Source organism: Dipodomys spectabilis, unplaced genomic scaffold (assembly GCF_019054845.1).
Source record: "Dipodomys spectabilis isolate Male_0828 unplaced genomic scaffold, ASM1905484v1 ptg000108l, whole genome shotgun sequence".
Taxonomy (NCBI): domain Eukaryota; kingdom Metazoa; phylum Chordata; class Mammalia; order Rodentia; family Heteromyidae; genus Dipodomys; species Dipodomys spectabilis.
The window spans coordinates 13,740,281-13,758,292 of record NW_024870785.1 but is presented as its reverse complement, the minus strand read 5'-3'; the positions used below and the strand labels follow the sequence as shown (position 1 = coordinate 13,758,292).

Sequence of the window (18,012 nt, the reverse complement as noted above, 5' to 3'; positions counted from 1 at the left end):
GGGTGGCTTATCCCTTTAATCCTAGCTGATCAGGAGGCTGAGATCTGAGGATCACAGTTCAAACCAGCCCGGGCATGAAAGTCCGTGAGACTCTTATCTCCAACTAATCACCAGAAAACCAGAAATAAACCAGTGGCTCAAAGTGGTAGAGTGTTATCCTTGAGAAAAACAGCTCAAGGACAGCAACCAGGCCCAAAACTTAAGCCCCACAACCAACAAAAAACAAAGAAAAACCCTTACCAAACCACATCTGATTATTTCAAAGGGCATCTACTCACTATGTTAATGATTTCTAGTACCATCTATCTGCTACCAATAATGTGCCTGAATCAATCTATATCAATCAGGGACTTGAGACAGACAAGCAACTTAAAGCTATGTGTTAGATGAATAAATGCTTGTGTATAAAATCACTGACTGGAGGCCTAGGCCAAGTCCAGATATCATAATGTCCCTCAAAACTAAGCAGCCTAGGGCTGGGAAGGTGGCTCAGTGGTACAGCGCTTGCCTTGCATGCCTGAAGCCCTGGGTTCGATTCCTCAGCACCACATAAGCAAAAATAAAAAAGCTGGAAGTGGCACTGTGGCTCAAGTGGTAGAGTGCTAGCCTTGAGCTGAAGAGCTGAGGGACAGCGCCCAGGCCCAGAGTTCAGGCCCCACGACAGGACCAAAAAAAAAAAAACTAAGCAGCCTAAAATAACAGCCATTGATGATCTCACAGGGAGTTTCTGCGGCTAAGAAATCCAAAGTAAATCATTTGAATGGCCCTGGCTTGGGGTTTCTGGTAAGATTACCATGGAGAAATGCTGGCCAAGCCTGTGGCCGCTTGAAAATTTGACCTGGACTGAGGGGAACAGGGGCAGGGAGAGGTCTGATTCCAAGATGGTATCCTTACACAGCTGTTGACAGTTGATCTGCTCAAGATACGGACTTTAGCTGGGGGCTGATGCCCATAATGCTAGCTACTCAGGAGGCTGAGATCTGAGGGTCAAGGGTCAAAGCCAGCCAGGGAAGGAAATCCATGAACCATCAAAACCGGAGCTAGAGCTGGGGCTCAAAGCAGTAGAGCACGAGCCTCAAGTGAAAGCGCTCAGGGACAGTGCCCAGGCACTGAGCTCAAACCCTACAACAAACAAAAGATATGGACTGTCCTGCATCTTGTTTGTGTGGTTTCATCATGCAAACTGGCTTTTTGCACAAAAGGAGACTCAGAAGAAAGCTACAGTGTCTTATTTTTTATTTTGCCAGTCCTAGGGCTTGAACGCAGGGCCTAGGAACCATCCCTGAGCTTTTTGTTTAAGGCTAACACTCTACCACTTGAGCCATAGCACCACTTCTGGCTTTTCCTGTTTATGTGGTGCTAAGGAATCAAACCCAGAGCTTCATGCATTCTAGGCAAGCCCTCTACCACTAAGCCCTATTTGCAGCCCTACAGTGTCTTTCATTATTTCAGATGTATCATTGTTATTATATGAGACTCTGGAGCCCAGACAGATCAGGCCTGCTTGACAGGAAGAGACTCTACAAAGGCACATTGCCCTTGAGGGTAGCTGAGAGGCTGGCTACTGTAGGTGCTACACTGTACCCATTCCAGTTTCTTTACTGCTTTTATTTTTGGTCTGAGACTGAGACTTGAACTCGCTACCTGCTCATTTCACTCACTGGCTTGCACTCTACCAACTGAGCCATGCCTCCACCCCCTACTGTTTTTTGTGTTGTGGTGGTAGTTGGTGATGGTGTTCACAGGGTTTGAACTCAGGACCTCGGCCCTGACCCTGAGCAATTTTGCTCAAGACTAGCACTCTACCACTATGAACCACAGTACCACTGCTGTTTATCTGACGGTTAATTAGAGATAAGAGTTTCCCAGACTGGTTTTGAACCTTGATCCTCATATCTCAGCCTCCTGAGTAGCAAGGAATTACAGGCATGAGCCATCAGTGCCAGGCTGATCCATAGATATTTACTTTTACAAAAAGGAACAAAGGACTGCCTGTGAACCATAAATGAGATTACAAATACTGTATTGGAAGCAATCCTTCCCCAATGGATTAGACATTGATAAGGACTCTTTATCAGCAAACTGAGGTGGTTGTTAAACCCTGTTCCCTTGACGCTCAAGGCCTGGGTAGGTGAAGGCACAGATGTGGGAGTTGCCGGCCAGGCTGTGCTGTGGCTCTTGCTGAGGCCAGCGCAAAGGTTTCCTGCCTCCTTTTCCCCCCCATTAAGTCTCAGCACCTGCTCTTCACACTGCATGGAAATTGCCTGCAGATTTTCTGGGTCACCTGAAAATGCTCTGATGTCCTAACAACCACGTGAGTCCCCAACCCCACACTTCAACAGCCAGAAAAATGCCATCCTGCTTCAACACAGGCCACAGCCTATCTCCCAGAGGAGAGTTTTACTTGGTTTAATTAAAGATACATATTTAAAAAGAAAAATAAAACACAAAAAACTGCTCTCAGGCTGGGCATGGGTGGCTCAGGCCTATAATCTTAGCTACTCAAGAGGCTGAGATCCAAGGATCATGGATTGAACCCAGCCCAGGTAGGAAAGCTCAGGGGTAGAGCACTAGCCTTGAGCATACGAATCTACCTGTGATCACACTCAAGCAGAAACCCACAGGGAAACAGGAGAATTCTCTAGAACACTTCCTCCATTGCCAGTATTGGAATTCAACCAAACCCACTGAGCAAGGACTGGAAAGCCAGATGGGGGTGGAGGAACCTCCTTCCACCTGGCTTTCCCTCCCAGACCAGACCTTGCGCTCCAGACATTGGTGTCGCACACAGGTGACAGTCCGGGGTGATTTTCCTTGCGGGGAGGGGGAACGGCAGGAGATTGCAGCTCCATGTGTGCTTATCTGTCTTGTCCTTAACAGCAGTGCATGGTGCCGACAGCACCCAGACCCTGAGTTCAAGCCCCAGACTGACTTCAAAAAATAAATAAAAAATAATAAAGGAAAGGAAAAACAGAAAAATAGATCAACAAGACGCTTTACAAAGCCACTTCAATGTTATAGTAACCCCAAACAGACCATTTCCCAGACACTGTATTATTATAACAAACAAACCCATCTTTCACTCCCTGTCATTTGCAATTACTGTGACATAATTGAAAATCAGTGGGCCTAGGAGCTCTTGCTGTCCCGTGATCTTTAAAGAAACAATACCAACAGTCCTTACTTCAGTATTTTTACTGTTCATGTTGCCAAGACTCTGGAACTATTAATACTCTTAATTCCAAGCCCCTCTTTCCCTAAAGAGGGTGTATTTCAAACGCTTTTCCTCTCCAAAAGAATATTTTCTGCCTCTTCAACAGCTACCACGAGACCTGCACCCCAAGACTTCAACATAATTTTGAAACGATAGGTAAGAGCCAAGAACCCAATTAAGAGAAAATTTATCTTGGAAGAGTTGGGCCAATTCAGTCAATTAAATTATCTAGCACTCTGCTGAGCAACACCATGAATGGTCTAACAAAAAGGCTATGCGTAGTTCCAAAAGAACAGGCCAGGGAGGGCAGGGGTGACAAGTCCCAGGAATCTGGCCAAGTGGTTCTACACAATGCCCTAGACTTCGACACTTCAAGAACTGAGAGAATAGGGGTCCTCAACCTGGGAAGGCTGCAAAACTCAGAGTGTGCCAAACACTGGTAGTACATGCCTGTAATCCTAGCTACTTGGAAGCAGAGATCAGAGGATTGCAGTTCAAAGCCACCTGGAGCAAGAAAATCCATGAGACTCATCTCCAATCGGCCACCAAAAAGCCAGAAGTAGAGCTGTGGCTCAAGTGGTAGAGTGCTAGCCTTGAGCAAAAAGAACTGAAGGCCCTGAGTTCAAGCCCTAGGACAGGCACAAAACAAGAGTTCATTTAGTAGCTCAAAATCTCAGGCCCTGCATTTGACCAAGAACCTCACTGATAGCTTAATGTAGAGAACCAACTAAACCATTAAGCTTTGTGCTCATGCTCAGCCTCTACAAGCTAGAGGAATGGAGTTTCCCCTACAGTCAGAGGGAAGAGGTAGGGGAGGGGACCTGTGCTGGCCCATCCCCTCATCTCTCCCATCCAGCCACTGAGTGGCCAGGTGAACTCACCTTGGTGGCTTCCTCCACACTCTCGCGGAGCGCCTGGAGCTCTGTGTCATACTGCTCCTTCAGCTTCTCCATCTCCTGGTCGTGACTGGAAACTTCCTCTTTCAGGGCACCCTTCAGGGCAGTGAGCTCGCGCTCCCGCTTCCTCAGGAGGTCTTCCTGCTCCTCCTTGGCGATCAGCAGATCCTGGAGGTCCTGCTTGGCCTGCAGGAGTTCCTAAAACGGGAACAGGGGCCTGGGAAGTAAGAAGCAGGACACACACGTCCTTGCGGGTCGGGTCCCCCTCTTCCAGGCGTGCGGCCAGGTGTTAAGAACTGCACAGTCCCAGAGCCCACACGGATTTGGATCTGGGCTGGCTTAACTTTGTGGTATACGCAATGAATTCTTGACTGTATTCTCCTCTCCTCCTTTCTTTCCCTGACTTCCTTGTCCACCCCACTCCCCTGTGGCCCCACCTGCCTCTTGCAAGTACCCATTTCTTGGTGCTTATTTTGTTGGGCTTTTAGTCATTTTGGGGAAAAAAAAAAAAGATTTGCACTAGTTGAGCTCTCCACAGCATCTATTCTACTTCAGTTAATTCACTTGGAACTGCTTGCTGGTCATCCAGCATGTTTACATATAGATTTATGGGCACATTTTATCTACCACCCGCGAGAGAAACCACGCAACCTTTGTTTCTCTGGGTCTGGCTCACGACATTGAATATCATTCTTTCCACGTCTTGCAAGCCTCCAACCTCCCCTAAGCTCATTCCCACCCAGCGACCTTGCTGCGACCTGCCGACCTTGCCCTCTGGGCCAAGCTTGGGTGGGAGGGGACGGGGGCTTCCAGGAATCCGTCCAGCATCACTTTTTATGATCTTTGTGGAGTATAACCACCTGCTTTCTAAGCACCCAAGTTCAGAAACGTGGCAGCAATTCAGGTCTTTTCTCTCATCCCTGTCCTTTACTGCCAAGAAAGTTAGTTCTGCAACCAGTTAGACCCTTCCTCTCCCCTCTCCAGGCTAGGCAGCAATCACCGCTGCACAGGTGTGCTTTGCAATACCTGGTCCCCTGTACAAATGTCCAGTCTCTAACCCGGGGCCCCCATAACAACACACACACACACACACACACACACACACACACACACACACACACACACACACACACACACACACACACACACACACACACACACACACACACACACAGTCCCCTGTACAAATGTCCAGTCTCTAACCCGGGGCCCCCATAACAATACACACACACACACAAAACTTCTGGGGTACCCTTCTCCCTCCCAGTCCTACCACTCTCTGCCTTTCAGAAAACCTTGGAAGGTTCACACACGATGCAACCTCCTTCAAGAAGTATTCCTGGAATGCACTCTCTCTTCCTTTGACACATGGACACTTTTTACCTTACATTCTATGTGCTCTGCTCATTTACTTTATCACCGAAAACAGACTTATTGGCTTCTTGAAAGAAGGATGTAGAAGTGATTTATGATGTATTCCATGTGAGGATCAAAGGTACCAGGAGCCCTTGTTGGTTCTGGATATATCAGAATTCTTCATTTGTGTTTTTTTATTTTATTGGTGTATGTGAGTGTGTATGTGTGCATGTGGCTACAAGGGTTTGGACTCAGAGCCTCATACTCTTACTCAGCTTTTTCTCTTACAACTGGCACTCTACTACTTGAACCAGGTCTCCAGTTCCAGCTTTTCACTGATTAATTGGTATTAAGAGTCATGTGAGCTGAGTGCTGGTGGCTCACACCTGTAATCCTAGCTATGCTGGAGGTTGAGATCTGAGAATCAGAGTTCAAAACAGACTCTTATCTTTAATTAACCACTGAAAAACCGGAAGTAGAGCTGTGGCTCAAAGTGGTAGAGTGCTCATATTTAAGCACAAAAGCTCAGGGACAGCATCCAGGCCCTGAGTACAAGGCCCATAACCAACAACAACAACAACAAATCTTGTGGGCTTTTCTCCCTGAGCTGGTTTCAAACTGCAATCCTCTCAGATCCCAGCCTCTGGAGTCACTGAGATTACAGGTATGAGCCACCCGCTCCAGGCTTAGCTGTGTTTTCCAAATGCAAACACATTTTCTCCTCTTGGATCTCTTAGAGCCTCAAAGCAGCAGCTACCCTTGGGGAATGTAAGCTCTCCAAGATGATAGGCTGGCCTTCCACGCCAGAAGCCTATCACTGGTGAGGGACAGAAACACTTACATCAATGTAAATACAGCTCAAGGCCATCTTTCCTTTCCTGTAGGCCCAGCATATCCCCTGGACCAGGATGAAGGCTACAGCCTGCATCTAACCAATCAGCACTGAGAAGCTAGGAGGGAACACCAGGACAGCCATCCAGCTAACAAGAGAAACCAGGCCCCTTTCCAGGCAGTGGAAGAAAAAGCCACTGACCTGGCACCAAAGAAGGTGGAGCAGCACCTCCCCACAACGACCATGATGTTAGGATTTCCTGGGGCCTCCTGTCTCATGTCTTCTTTCTCTCACAGTTTTTCTACATTGTTTGGAGGATAAGGCAGTTCCTCTTCCCACACTTATCTCGCCTGGGATGGATCTGCACCCTTTGTGGCCCACTGCCAATGCCTGTCAGGATCTGAGGGCTGGTTTATGATCCACTCTAAACCAACAGGCTGTTATCTGGACCTGGGGCTGTTGCTTAAGTGGACCGTGCTGTTCAAGTCCAATCAGATTACACCTTACCACGTCTCCTCCCAGCCCTTCATGCTTTCCAGAGTGGAGACCAAAAGGTACAACAGATTGCAAAATGTGACTTCCCTGATTCAGGGCTTAATTAGATCAACTCCAAGAAGACAGAAAAACCACACAAAGTGCAAAATAGATGTAAACACCCATTTGAGAGGAATGTGTATCTCTGAGGAAAAACTTTGGCTATTTAGAATCAGTGCCTTTCAAAGTTTTATGCATTCAAGAGATCAACTTGCAACAACAAGCAGCCAGGAAATGAAAATCTGTGTGTGTATGTGTGTGTGTGTGCGTGCGTGCATGCGTGCGTGCGCACGCGCAGGTATATACAGGTGAAGGGAAAGACTTAGAAAAGTTGCCTGCATTAGGCAATCGTTCCTAATTTAAAAGAAAAACTGCTATGCAAAGATAGTCATATTCAATGTACATTCTGTAAAAGTTAAACTCTGCAACTTGAGGGTAGGAATGGGATAGGGAGAAATGGGGGAGAACAATGGAGGGGGTGACACTGGTCAAGATCCATCATACTCAACATGATTTGTAGAACTGAAACCCCTTTGTACAACTACTTAATTTAAAAAAATGAATAAACCAGGTGCCAGTAGCTCACATCTTTAATCCTAGCTACTTAGGAGGCTGAGATCTGAGGATTGCAGTACAAAGCCAGCTTGGGCAGGAAAGTCCGTGAGACCTTATCTCCAATACACTACTCAGAAAAAGCCAGAAGTGGTGCTGTGCTTCAAGTAGTAGAGTGCTAGCCTTGAGCACAAAGAGGCTCAGGGACAGTACCCAGGCCCTGAGTTCAAGCCCCAGGAACACCAAAAAAGAATATTAAAAAAAAAAACTGTGCTATGAATTTCCAAAATTCCAAAGAAATGAATATTCACAAAGATGAACATGATTCTCACTGGTAAGTGAATGAACCTAGAACTCTGAGATGGTAAAGCACCTTCTAGGATGGCACAGCCCCTAAGACACAGAGCCAAAATTGGGACCCTCCCCCCCCCCCCCCCCCAGACCCTAACCCACTTCCTCTTTATCACAGGCTGGCCACACAGCCCTGACCAAAAAACCAGTAAGGTTGCTGATGAGGGAGCACTAGTACTGTAAGGCGCAAACAGAATACCGCATGGTTGGGCTGCTAATGCCCACAAAGAGAGCAGCCCCTTGTAAATGCAAGCAGGGAAACATGGCCAGCATCAGAAGGAAAGCTGAGAGACCGGGTCTAGAAGGCACAGGCTGATGTCATTCACGGGCAGCACGTGACTACCCCACAGTAGACTAGAGACACCAGTGACTTGGTCAGTTCTGGGGCCTGAATTCAGGATCTAGGCTCTGTCCCTTAGCTTTTGCACTCAAGGTTGGTATGCTACCGCTTGAGCCACAGCTCTAACTTTCTGGTGTGTAATTGGAGATGAGTCTCAAGGACTTTCCTGCCCAGGCTGGCTTTGAACCACGATCCTCAGACCCCAGCTTTCTGAGTAGCTAGGATGACAGGTGTGAGCCATGGGCACCAGGCTCAGTCTCAATTTTTTTTAAAGATGCCTGCTCCAATATTTAGGAATGAGGTACACTATCGTCCGTGATTTACCTTGAAATGGTTCAGCATACAAATGAAACAGAAGGATGGATGGATAGGTGGGTGGATAGATGGATGGAGGGACTGATGCATGGATGCGTAAAAGGATATGCAAGTGGAACAAATACTGACTTCCACTGGATCTGTGTTGAGGATCTTGGCTACTTGAGGATCTTTGCCTGCTTTTTTCTGTATACTGAAATTTTTTCCAAGACACCTGTACTGGGCACCTGTATATTGGGCACCTGTAACATGATGTGCCCACACAATGTACCAAACACAGAGGTGGCCCAAATGCACAAATGGCTTGTAGCACCACCCAGTCCCCCCCCAGTAGGAGGGGCTTCCCAACCCCTTACCTCAATCAGAGCCCCTTTCTCCCTGTCCTCAGATCTCTTGGCACTGTCTAATTCATCGTGCATTTCTGAGAGCTGGTCCTGCAGATCCCTGATCTCTGTTTGGTGCTGCTCCCGTTCCATCTTCACCTGGAAGAGCCTGGCGGGAGAAGAGGCCCATCAGAGAAGCTTTGGGGTACCGCCGTCCTCAGCTAGTTTGTCTGCGCAGCATCTGAGCCTCACATGCATGCGTGGTCAGCTACAGCCACAAGGCGTCTCCCATTCTCTGTTCTACCCTGAACAAGAGGTTGCCAACCTACTGGCACCTGCTAAGAACCCAGGACCACAGGCCAATACGCATGGGGTAAGAACATGAAGCAACAAATGACACATCTCCCTAGTAGGAGACCACAGCACCCTAGGATTTGAGTGTAAAAGGTCAGGAAATGACCAAAAAAAAAAAAAAAATTAATTCACCCAGGACTCTAAACCAGTGAGTTACGGTCTGTAGACCAAGCCAGATCATGCTTGTCTTGGTAAATAAAGTTACTAGAACACAATATCACACTCATTCATTTCTACATCACTTGTAGCCCATGTTCATGATATAAAGATGGAGGTGAAGAGCTACAAGAAAGAGGGTGGAAACTGAGCACAGGTGACTCACACTGTAACCCCAGTCACTCGGTAGAGGCTGAGAGCTGAGGATTGCAGTTCAAAACCAGCCTGGGAAGGAAAGTCCACTTATCTCCAATAAACTAGCAAAAAGGCAGGAATGGAGCTATTGCTCAAGTGGTAGAGTGCCAGGCCCTGAGTGAAAAAGCTCAGGGACAGTGCCCAAGTCCCAGTATCAGCACAAAGAGAAGAGACAGGAGAGAAAGAAAGGAAAGAGAGGGAGAGTATGAAAGAGAGAAAGAGAAGAAGAAAGAGAGGAAGGAAGGAAGGAAGGAAGGAAGGAAGGAAGGAAGGAAGGAAGGAAGGAAGGAAGGAAGGAAGGAAGGAAGGAAGGAAGGAAGGGAGGGAGGGAGGGGGGAGGGAGGGGGGAGGGAGGGGGGAGGGGGAGGGGGGAAGGGAGGGGGGAGGGGGGGAGGGAGGGAAGGTGAGCAGCATCTATATCATGTGGAGGGCGGGGAGCAGGAAGAGGTAACCCATGGTGGTAGCCATACAAGATCCCAGGAGGGCAAAGGTCAAAGTCAAAGGCTCACTCCTCCAGGTGTTTCTGCAGCTCTCCTTCACTTTCCTCCAGTCGCTGCTGCAGCCTCGCCATCTCTTCCAGCTTGCTCTCATGGCGGCCTCGAAGCTCCTCCAGGCTCGCTCTCATCCTGTCTCTCTCTTCTTTGATGTTCTGTTGATTCTAACGTGGACCCCCAGAGGGTTTGAAACACCTTTGCTGTACATATTACCATCACCCTCCAGAGGGGCTGCCTCCTAAACCCCAGGGATCCCATCTCTTCATGCTTGCATTGTTGAACCTCTGTATACTTAATGAACCCCCAATATTTCCAAAGGAAGAACAAGATCACAGCTAAGCCTCATCCTGCTATTTTTATTACTTTTATTTTTTTTAGTCATGGGGCTTGAACCCAGGGACTGGGCAGTTCCCTGAGACTCTGTGTTCAGGCTAGTGCTTTACCACTTTGAGCCACAGCTCTACTTCAAGTTTTTGATTGGTTCACTGCAGATAAGAGTCTCATGGGGACATTTCTGCCCAGGCTGTCTTTGAACTGCGATCCTCAGATCTCAGCCTCCTGAGTAGCTAGGATGACAAGCATGAGCCACCAGCAACAGACCAGCTCTATTACTTAATTCAGGCGCTTTACATACAAACTATGTACATTTGGTCTTCTACTGGCTTGCCTGAATTCAATGGCATTTCTTTTACTCTGTCCAAGCAAATAATCTCTACACGCTTTGTTTACATTAAAAAAAAAAAAAAGCATGTGGAGAGCGGTAGGTAAATACATAGGAATTTGCTCAGTGATGAGAGGAATGTTTTCCTTTGGGGAGAGCAGGAATGAATGAGCATTCAATTTACCTGGGAATCCCAACAAGTCTAAAACATTTTTATTGTAAGAGACAGAAATGAAAAGGAAGAAGGAAAAGATACCTTGACTTCTTGTTGAAGCTGCTTCTCAAGTTCAGCAAGTTCTAGAGCCAACTTGTTTTTCTGTTCCAATAGATCTTTGAGTTCAGATGAGGAAGCCTATGATTAGTGACAATATGAAAAAGTCTGAATTTAAATATTTGCCATGCTTTCAATTATCCACCCTGAAAATATAAATCTCAGAAATAACAGATGAAGATTCAATTCAAACGCCAAGCCAAGCCCTTCCAGAACCTTCTCTGACTTCCCTGGCACAATGAACCACGTTGGGCCTTCAACGATGCTAGAGACCTTTACCTTACATCACTTAGGCCTTGGAATCTTTTTCTCCAGGGGCCTAACATGACTAAAACTTATATAGGTGTTATATTTGCTGGAAGCCCAAATTCTGTACACAACTGTGAAATATTAAGCTCTCCAAATAAAACTTAAAGATTCTCCATAATCAATTCTAGCCTCTACTTCACAGAAATCACTGGTTAAGGAAAAACAAAAAGTATCAACCAAGTATTTTCATGAAGAAATTCAAAGGGGGAAAAACACACATGCATGCATGTGCACACGCATACAATGTGCTTTTCACCTTTTGTGGCAGGACACAGGTCAGTTCACCATTTCCTAGGAGAATGGCTACCTTAGGAACGTATGAACTTTTGGAGATCAAACACAAATGCTTTTTTTTTATTTAATAAAATCCAGTAAATGATCTTTGGAGTACTACTTCTAATCACAATACAGCAGCTCATCACAGACTCTTGAGGCAAAGCCTATTACAAAATGCATGAAAAACTAACCAACATAAGGCTATAATCTTAAAAAGAGGAACACATAATTGAGGCACCAATGGCTCACATCTATCATCTTAGCTACTTAGGAGGCTGAGATCAAGAGGACCACTAAAGCCAGTCCAGGCAAGACAGTGAGACTCTTATTTGCAATTAACCACCAAAAAGCTAGAAGGAGAGCTGTGGCTCAAGTGGTAGAGCACCTGCCTAGCAAATGAAAGGCCCTGAGTTCAAACCCCAATATAACACCAAGAAATGATCATGATTAATATATAATAAAGACAGATCTATTGCATGAAATTATACCTAAAGCCCATGGTTATGATCCTTTGTTCCTGAGCTCTCATCACCCAACTGCCAATGAGATGTGTATCCCTCCCTCTCTGCATAGTCTAGCAAGAGAGTAGTAAATAAAGATATGCATAAAATGACTTTCTCTTTTTAGATGTTTTATTTCCACAATAGAGAGTTAAACCGAGTCTGAGAAAATTGTATCCCTGATCTGAACGTGAATATTTAAATGACTTTTTTCTTCCATTTTCTCAAAAAGAGTTGGCTAACATCTTACAGTGAAGCGATTAGAAAACTGCAAGAAGTTGAAGGGAAAAGATAAAAGTATCAGTTAAAGCTACAAGAGGCACAGTCTTGGCTCAGCGTCCCAGAATCCAGGTGTGATGTAAACCTGGAATGAGGAACCTCCCACTGACTGCTGGGAAAGGGACTAGAACCAGATAGCAAGTGCCTAAGATTTCCAACCTTCTTAGGCACACAAGAGCGATTCAATCCTTAGAAATGTTCATCCAACCAGTGGGGGATTTCCAAAAACAAAAAAGAAAGAGAAAAAAATAATCCTACTTGCCAGTGCCATTTCCCAATATCCATAAAGGAGAAAAGGCTCTTACACTCTCTCTTAAGACAACCAGTGAACAAACACCTAAGACATAAAACTCCAAAACCTTTGCCTGCCAGCAAATAATCAGATTTGGAACAGAAGGAGGAGAGATGAGGGAAGGAAAAAATGTAAGCAATTCAAATTGGGCACTGTGATCAGAGCCAGTAAATTCATCTTCTCATCTCTCACTCAAAGCAACAGCTTATTTGATATCCCTCTAATCTCGTTTCTGTCCAAAAGCCACAAAAAGGAAGTTTTACAAATGTGACCATTTCATGTCTGTTTAAAAAACCCATCATGAGCAAGGCACCGGAGGCTCACACTTATCACCCTAGTTACTGAGGAAGTAGAGATCTGAGGATTGAGCTTCAAAGTCAGCCCAGGCAGGAAAGCTCATGAGACTCCTACCTTCAGTTAGCCATCAAAAAGCCAGAAGGGTCAGGTGCTGATGACTCACTCCTGTAATCCTAGCTACTCAGGAGGCTGAGATCTGAGGATCACAGTTCAAAACCTGTGGGTCTGGGTGCTGTCCCTCAGCTCTTCAGCTCAAGGCTAGCGCTCTGAAGCTACAGCCCCACTTCCAGTTTTCTGGTGGTTTATTAGAGAGTCATGGATTTTTCCTGCCCAGGCTGGCTTTGAGCCACAATCCTCAGATCTCAGCCTCTTGAGTACCTAGGATTACAGCGTGAGCCACAGGCGTCTGGCTTTTCCTTTGTTTTGGGGGGGCACCGTCTGCTTTTTTAAAAAATCTAAATGTTATTGTAAAGGTGATGCATGGAGGGGTTGCAATTACCTAAGTCAGATAATGAGTAGTACATTTCTTTTTGAACAGTGTCCCCTTCCCTCTTGCCATATGCTTTTGTAGAGAGGCAGATTTTGACAAAATGAAGGGCAAGGAAAAAGCAGCAGATCACACAATGTAATAATATAACATGAGACTGACAGAGTTTCTCCCTGTCAACTAAGCTGTAAAAGGTGTCCATGGGAATTTTTCTTTTTTTTAATTTTTAATTTTTCTTTGCCATTCCTTTTTAAACTATTATTTTAATTCATATGCTTGGTTAAAAAATCACATGTAAAAAATCTGCTAATTAGGGCCTATTTTATGTATATGTACACACACAGAGCATAATCATGAGCTGGGGGCTAGGGCAATACTGAGTTAAAAAAAAAAAAAAAAAGTAGTTGATGTACAGAAGGATCCAAAGTTGCAGAGGAAGTTTCCAAAGGTAAAAGCACATCTAGGGACAAACCTTGTGTTCCATCCTATCTCCTCCCTCCCTTTTGATGTAGACATCCAACGGAAGGCACAGAAGAAGAATGGAGTCCTAACACAAAATGGGATTGGACCAAGGAACAAGGGTTTTAGCCTTCCTCTATAAAATACTTCCTTTCAGGGCACAAGTCATGCCTACGTTAGATTTTAATTAAATACAAGTTGGCTTTTTCTTTTAACCAAACACATCTCTTGAGTCGCAAGTCAAGTTTAGCACAATTAAACTAGCGGTGTTTTTTTAAACATTTTTGTTGTTGTTGTTACTGGTTGGGCTTGGGCACTGTCCCTCAGCTCTTCAGCTCAAGGCGAGCACTCTACCACTTGAGCCGCAGCACCACTTCCAGTTTTCTGGTGGTTAATTGGAGATAAGAGTCTCACAGACTTTCCTGTCCAGGCTGGCTCTGAACCGTGATCCTCAGATCTCAGCCTCCTAAGAAGCTAGGATTATAGGCATGAGCCACCGGCATCTGACTAAACTTTTTTTTTTTTTTTAAGTCATGCCTGCAATTCTAGCTACTCAGGAGGCTGAGATCTGAGGACTGCAGTGCACAGCCAGCCTAGAGAAGAAAAGTCTATGAGATTCTGATCTCCAATCAACCAGCAAAAAGCTGGAAGTGGACCTGGGGCTCAAGTGGTAAGAGCACCAGCCTTTGGGGGTGGGGGCACTCAGACAGTGCCGAAGCCCTGAGTTCAAGCCCAAGGCCCAGCACAAAAAAAAAAAAAAAAAAAAAAGAAAGCGAAGGAAGGAAGGAGAAAGGAAGGAAGGGAGGGAGGGAAGGACAAGAATTTGTTCGCACTCCGCTCTTAGTCCTTACTCTCCAGACTTCCCTCCCCAATTTGCAGGCGACAATGCTTTGGTATTCCATCTACTAGTTCTTTTCATTCTTCTGACTCTTATTTCCCCTGCTAAATTCTGCCACCTGTTTATGTCATCTTATTACCTTTCAGGTCTTATAAAATATCTCAACAACTTTCTGGGGAAAAATAACAGGATACAATCTAAAATTACAAGTTGATTATCTGTTATCCAAAATGCTATAGAGTTATCTCAGAGTGATGGTATTTTTGGATTTGGGGATATTTGCACAGACAACAGGATATTTTGGGAACCCAAGTAGAACCACGAATTTTAACTGCCTTGTATACTGCCCAAAGGTAATCTTATGCAATGGTTTAAATAACTTTGTGCGTGAAGCAGAGTGTGTATGTGTGTGGTTTTGTGCCTGTTTTTTGGTTCGTTTGTTTTGTGCCAGTACTGGGGCTTAAACTCAGGGCCTGGACACTCTAACTTTTTCACTTATGGCTGATACCCTGGCACTTGAGCGACAGCTCCACTTCTGACATTTTGATATTTAATTGGAGATAAGAATCTCAGACTTTCTTGCCTGGTTGGGAAAGATTCGCACCTTGATTCTCAGATCTCAGCTCCTAATTAGCTAGGATTACAGGCGCGAGCCTCTCGTGCCCAGCTGTGCCTATGTAACACCTGAGGTTTTGCATTTTTGTGCAGTTCAGGTTTCAGGAGTAGAGTTATTCAACCTGTTCTTAGAGCCAGATGCTCAGGAATTGTCAGGGACCTTCCCAAAGCAAGCTGTGGACTACCATCCTCATTAAAGTTATCCTGAAAAAAAAAAAAAAAAAAGCAAAAGTTCAATTTACTTGATTATTTCCTTGTGTGCTCCCCGCTGCGCGAGACTTTAAGGTTTGGATTTTCTCGAAGACCAAGTTGACTTTCCTTTTAGTGGCATCCTCATTGTCTGTGCTTCTGAAAAGGAAACGACAAAGAACACAATGAGATACACGCCAGCGGGCCCAGACTTCTCATGTGCCAGGACTCACACCCAGGAAAGCCCTTTGAGATAAATCACAAAGCGCTAGGAATGAAGGAGAAATGTAGGCTAGATGGTGTTAATTTTCTTCAAATAGATGGGTAGATGTTATCCCTCAATCTGAGATGGGGGCTCTCATTTCAAAATATGTGAAAGAAACATTCTGGCCAGGTGCTGGTGGCTCACGCCTGTAATCCTAGCTATTCAGGAAGCTAAAATCTGAGGATCACAGTTTGAAACCAGTCCAGACAGTAAAGCCCGTGAGAGTCTTATCCCCAATTAGCCACCAGAAAACCAGAAATGGCACTGTGGCTCAAAGTGGCAAAGCACTAGTCTTGAGCAAAATATCTTAGAAACAGGGCCCTGAGTTTAAACCCCACAACCAAACAACAACAACAAAAAGCTTAGAGAAAGCATACAAAGGAAATTCAGTCATTAGTTATTTGATTCACATGACTTATTCACTCAAAAAGTTTTTAAATTTTGAAGACAATGGGTTTGAACTTAGGGCCTTGCACTTGCTCAGCTTTCCTGCTCAGCGGATGTTCTACCACCTGAATCATGCCTCCAGGCTGGGTTTTGCTCTTTGTTTTCTTTCCCCCAGAGATAGCAGACTTGTCCTGCCTGGGCTGGCTTCAAATCTCCATCCTCAGATCTTAGCCACTGGTGTAGATAAGCACTCACACAGGGGAGAATTCTCCTTTACTTTTTTTGGTCGGTCATGGGGCTTGAACTCTGAGCCTGGGCACTGTTCTTCAGCTCAAGGCTACTGCTCTGCCACTTGAGCCACAGCGCCACTTCTGGTTTCCTGATGGTTAACTGGAGGTAAGAGTCTCACAGACTTTCCTGCCTGGGCTGGCTTTGAACCGTGATCCTCAGATCTCAGCCTTCTGAGTAGCTAGGATTACAGGTGTGAGGCACTAACGCCTGGCTTTCTCCTTTTCTTTATGTATGTGTGTGTGTGCGTGTTTCACACACACACATTGTACTTTAAAAATCTTACCATAAGAACAAGCTGTAACAATTTACCTTTAGGCTTAGGCCTAAAAAATAGTAAGTGCCAAGACAGCTCACATAGCAGCCTTTGCCTGGACCTCTGCATCACGTAGCCATCAGGCCCAACTTTGTTAACTCCTACCACACCTCCAGCAATGAAAAGATTTCAAATAAAATGCCTTTAACAGACATCTCCCATTCTAGTCTGTCTCACCAATCCTGCAATAAATCAAGCACACGCACACGTGTGTGCACGCACACACACAAAAAGAATTCAAAGAATTTTAAAAATTAAAAGGTCTCCTACCTTAAATCTTCTCATGGTAAAGCCCTTCACAGAAAAATACTACTAACTAGTGCTTAGCTCCAACAACCCCTGCCATTAACTTCTTTGAGAGTTCTTGTATTACACCTTGACATGTATCAGCCATACATTACACAAATATTTGTAAGGCACAATACAAAAATAAAGATTTCTGATAGCCAGGAGTGAGAGTCAGCTGACTTACTGTTATGTCAACCTGTAAAGCTTTTTATGCTACTTTTTTGGGGGGAAAGGAGGAGGTACCAGTCCTGGGCTTGAACTCAGGGCACTGTCCCTGAGCTTTTTTACTCAAGGCCAAAGCTCTACCACTTGAGCCACAGCTGTACTTCTGGCTGGCTTTTGGTAGTTAATTGGAGATATGAGTCTCATGGACTTTTCTGTGCTGGCTGGATTGAACAATGATCCTCAGATCTCAGCCTCTTGAACAGCTAGGATTACAGGTGTCAGCCATTAGTGCCTTGACTTTTTTGTACTTTTTAATCCTCTGATGGAACTGAAACGAAGACTTCAAATTCCTCCTCTGTAATTCTAGCATCTAAGATACTAGAATTTCTAGTACCAAAGAAAGAACTGCAAACCAGACCACTGGGACTCAATTAAGTACACTGGGCCAAAGTAAGTATAGAACACACTCTCTCCAAATGGCTCATATGTAGAAGAAGTGAAGGAAGAGGAGGAAGAAGAGGAGGAGGAAGAGGAATAGATGGAGGAGCAGCCAAAGAAAAGGAAGAGAGGAGGCCAGGTGCTAGTGGCTCACGCCTGTAATCCTAGCTACTCATGAGGCTGAGATCTGAGGATGATGGTTCAAAGCCAGCCCACGCAGAAAGCCCTGGAGACATTTTTTGTCCATTATGGAACTTGAACTCAGGGCCTAGGTGCTGTCCCTGAGCATGTTTGCTCAAGATTAGCATTCTACCACTTTGAGCACTTAGGGTTTTCTAGTGGTTCATTGAGTTCACAGACTTTCCTGCCTGGGCTGGCTTTGAACTGTGATTCTCATATCTCAGCCTCCTGAGTAGCTACGATTACAGGGGTGAGTCACTGGCACCCAGCTTTCCTTGACACTCTTATCTCCAATTAACC

General features: G+C 45.3%; 1 protein-coding gene across 3 annotated transcripts in view; it reads right to left on the bottom strand.

The window, feature by feature from the left end:
- Positions 1-18,012, bottom strand: part of Cgnl1 (cingulin like 1) — a 111,450-nt gene that overhangs the window by 44,498 nt on the left and 48,940 nt on the right. For 2 of the 3 annotated variants that reach the window (XM_042687564.1, XM_042687562.1), the window contains exons 4-8: positions 15,439-15,544; positions 10,830-10,925; positions 9,928-10,076; positions 8,747-8,882; positions 4,096-4,308 (exon numbers count right to left, since the gene is read on the bottom strand). In XM_042687564.1, coding sequence (XP_042543498.1) covers positions 4,096-4,308; positions 8,747-8,882; positions 9,928-10,076; positions 10,830-10,925; positions 15,439-15,544 — 700 coding nt within the window. The remainder of the gene's footprint in view (positions 1-4,095; positions 4,309-8,746; positions 8,883-9,927; positions 10,077-10,829; positions 10,926-15,438; positions 15,545-18,012) is intronic. The other variant, XM_042687565.1, reaches the window with a different exon arrangement.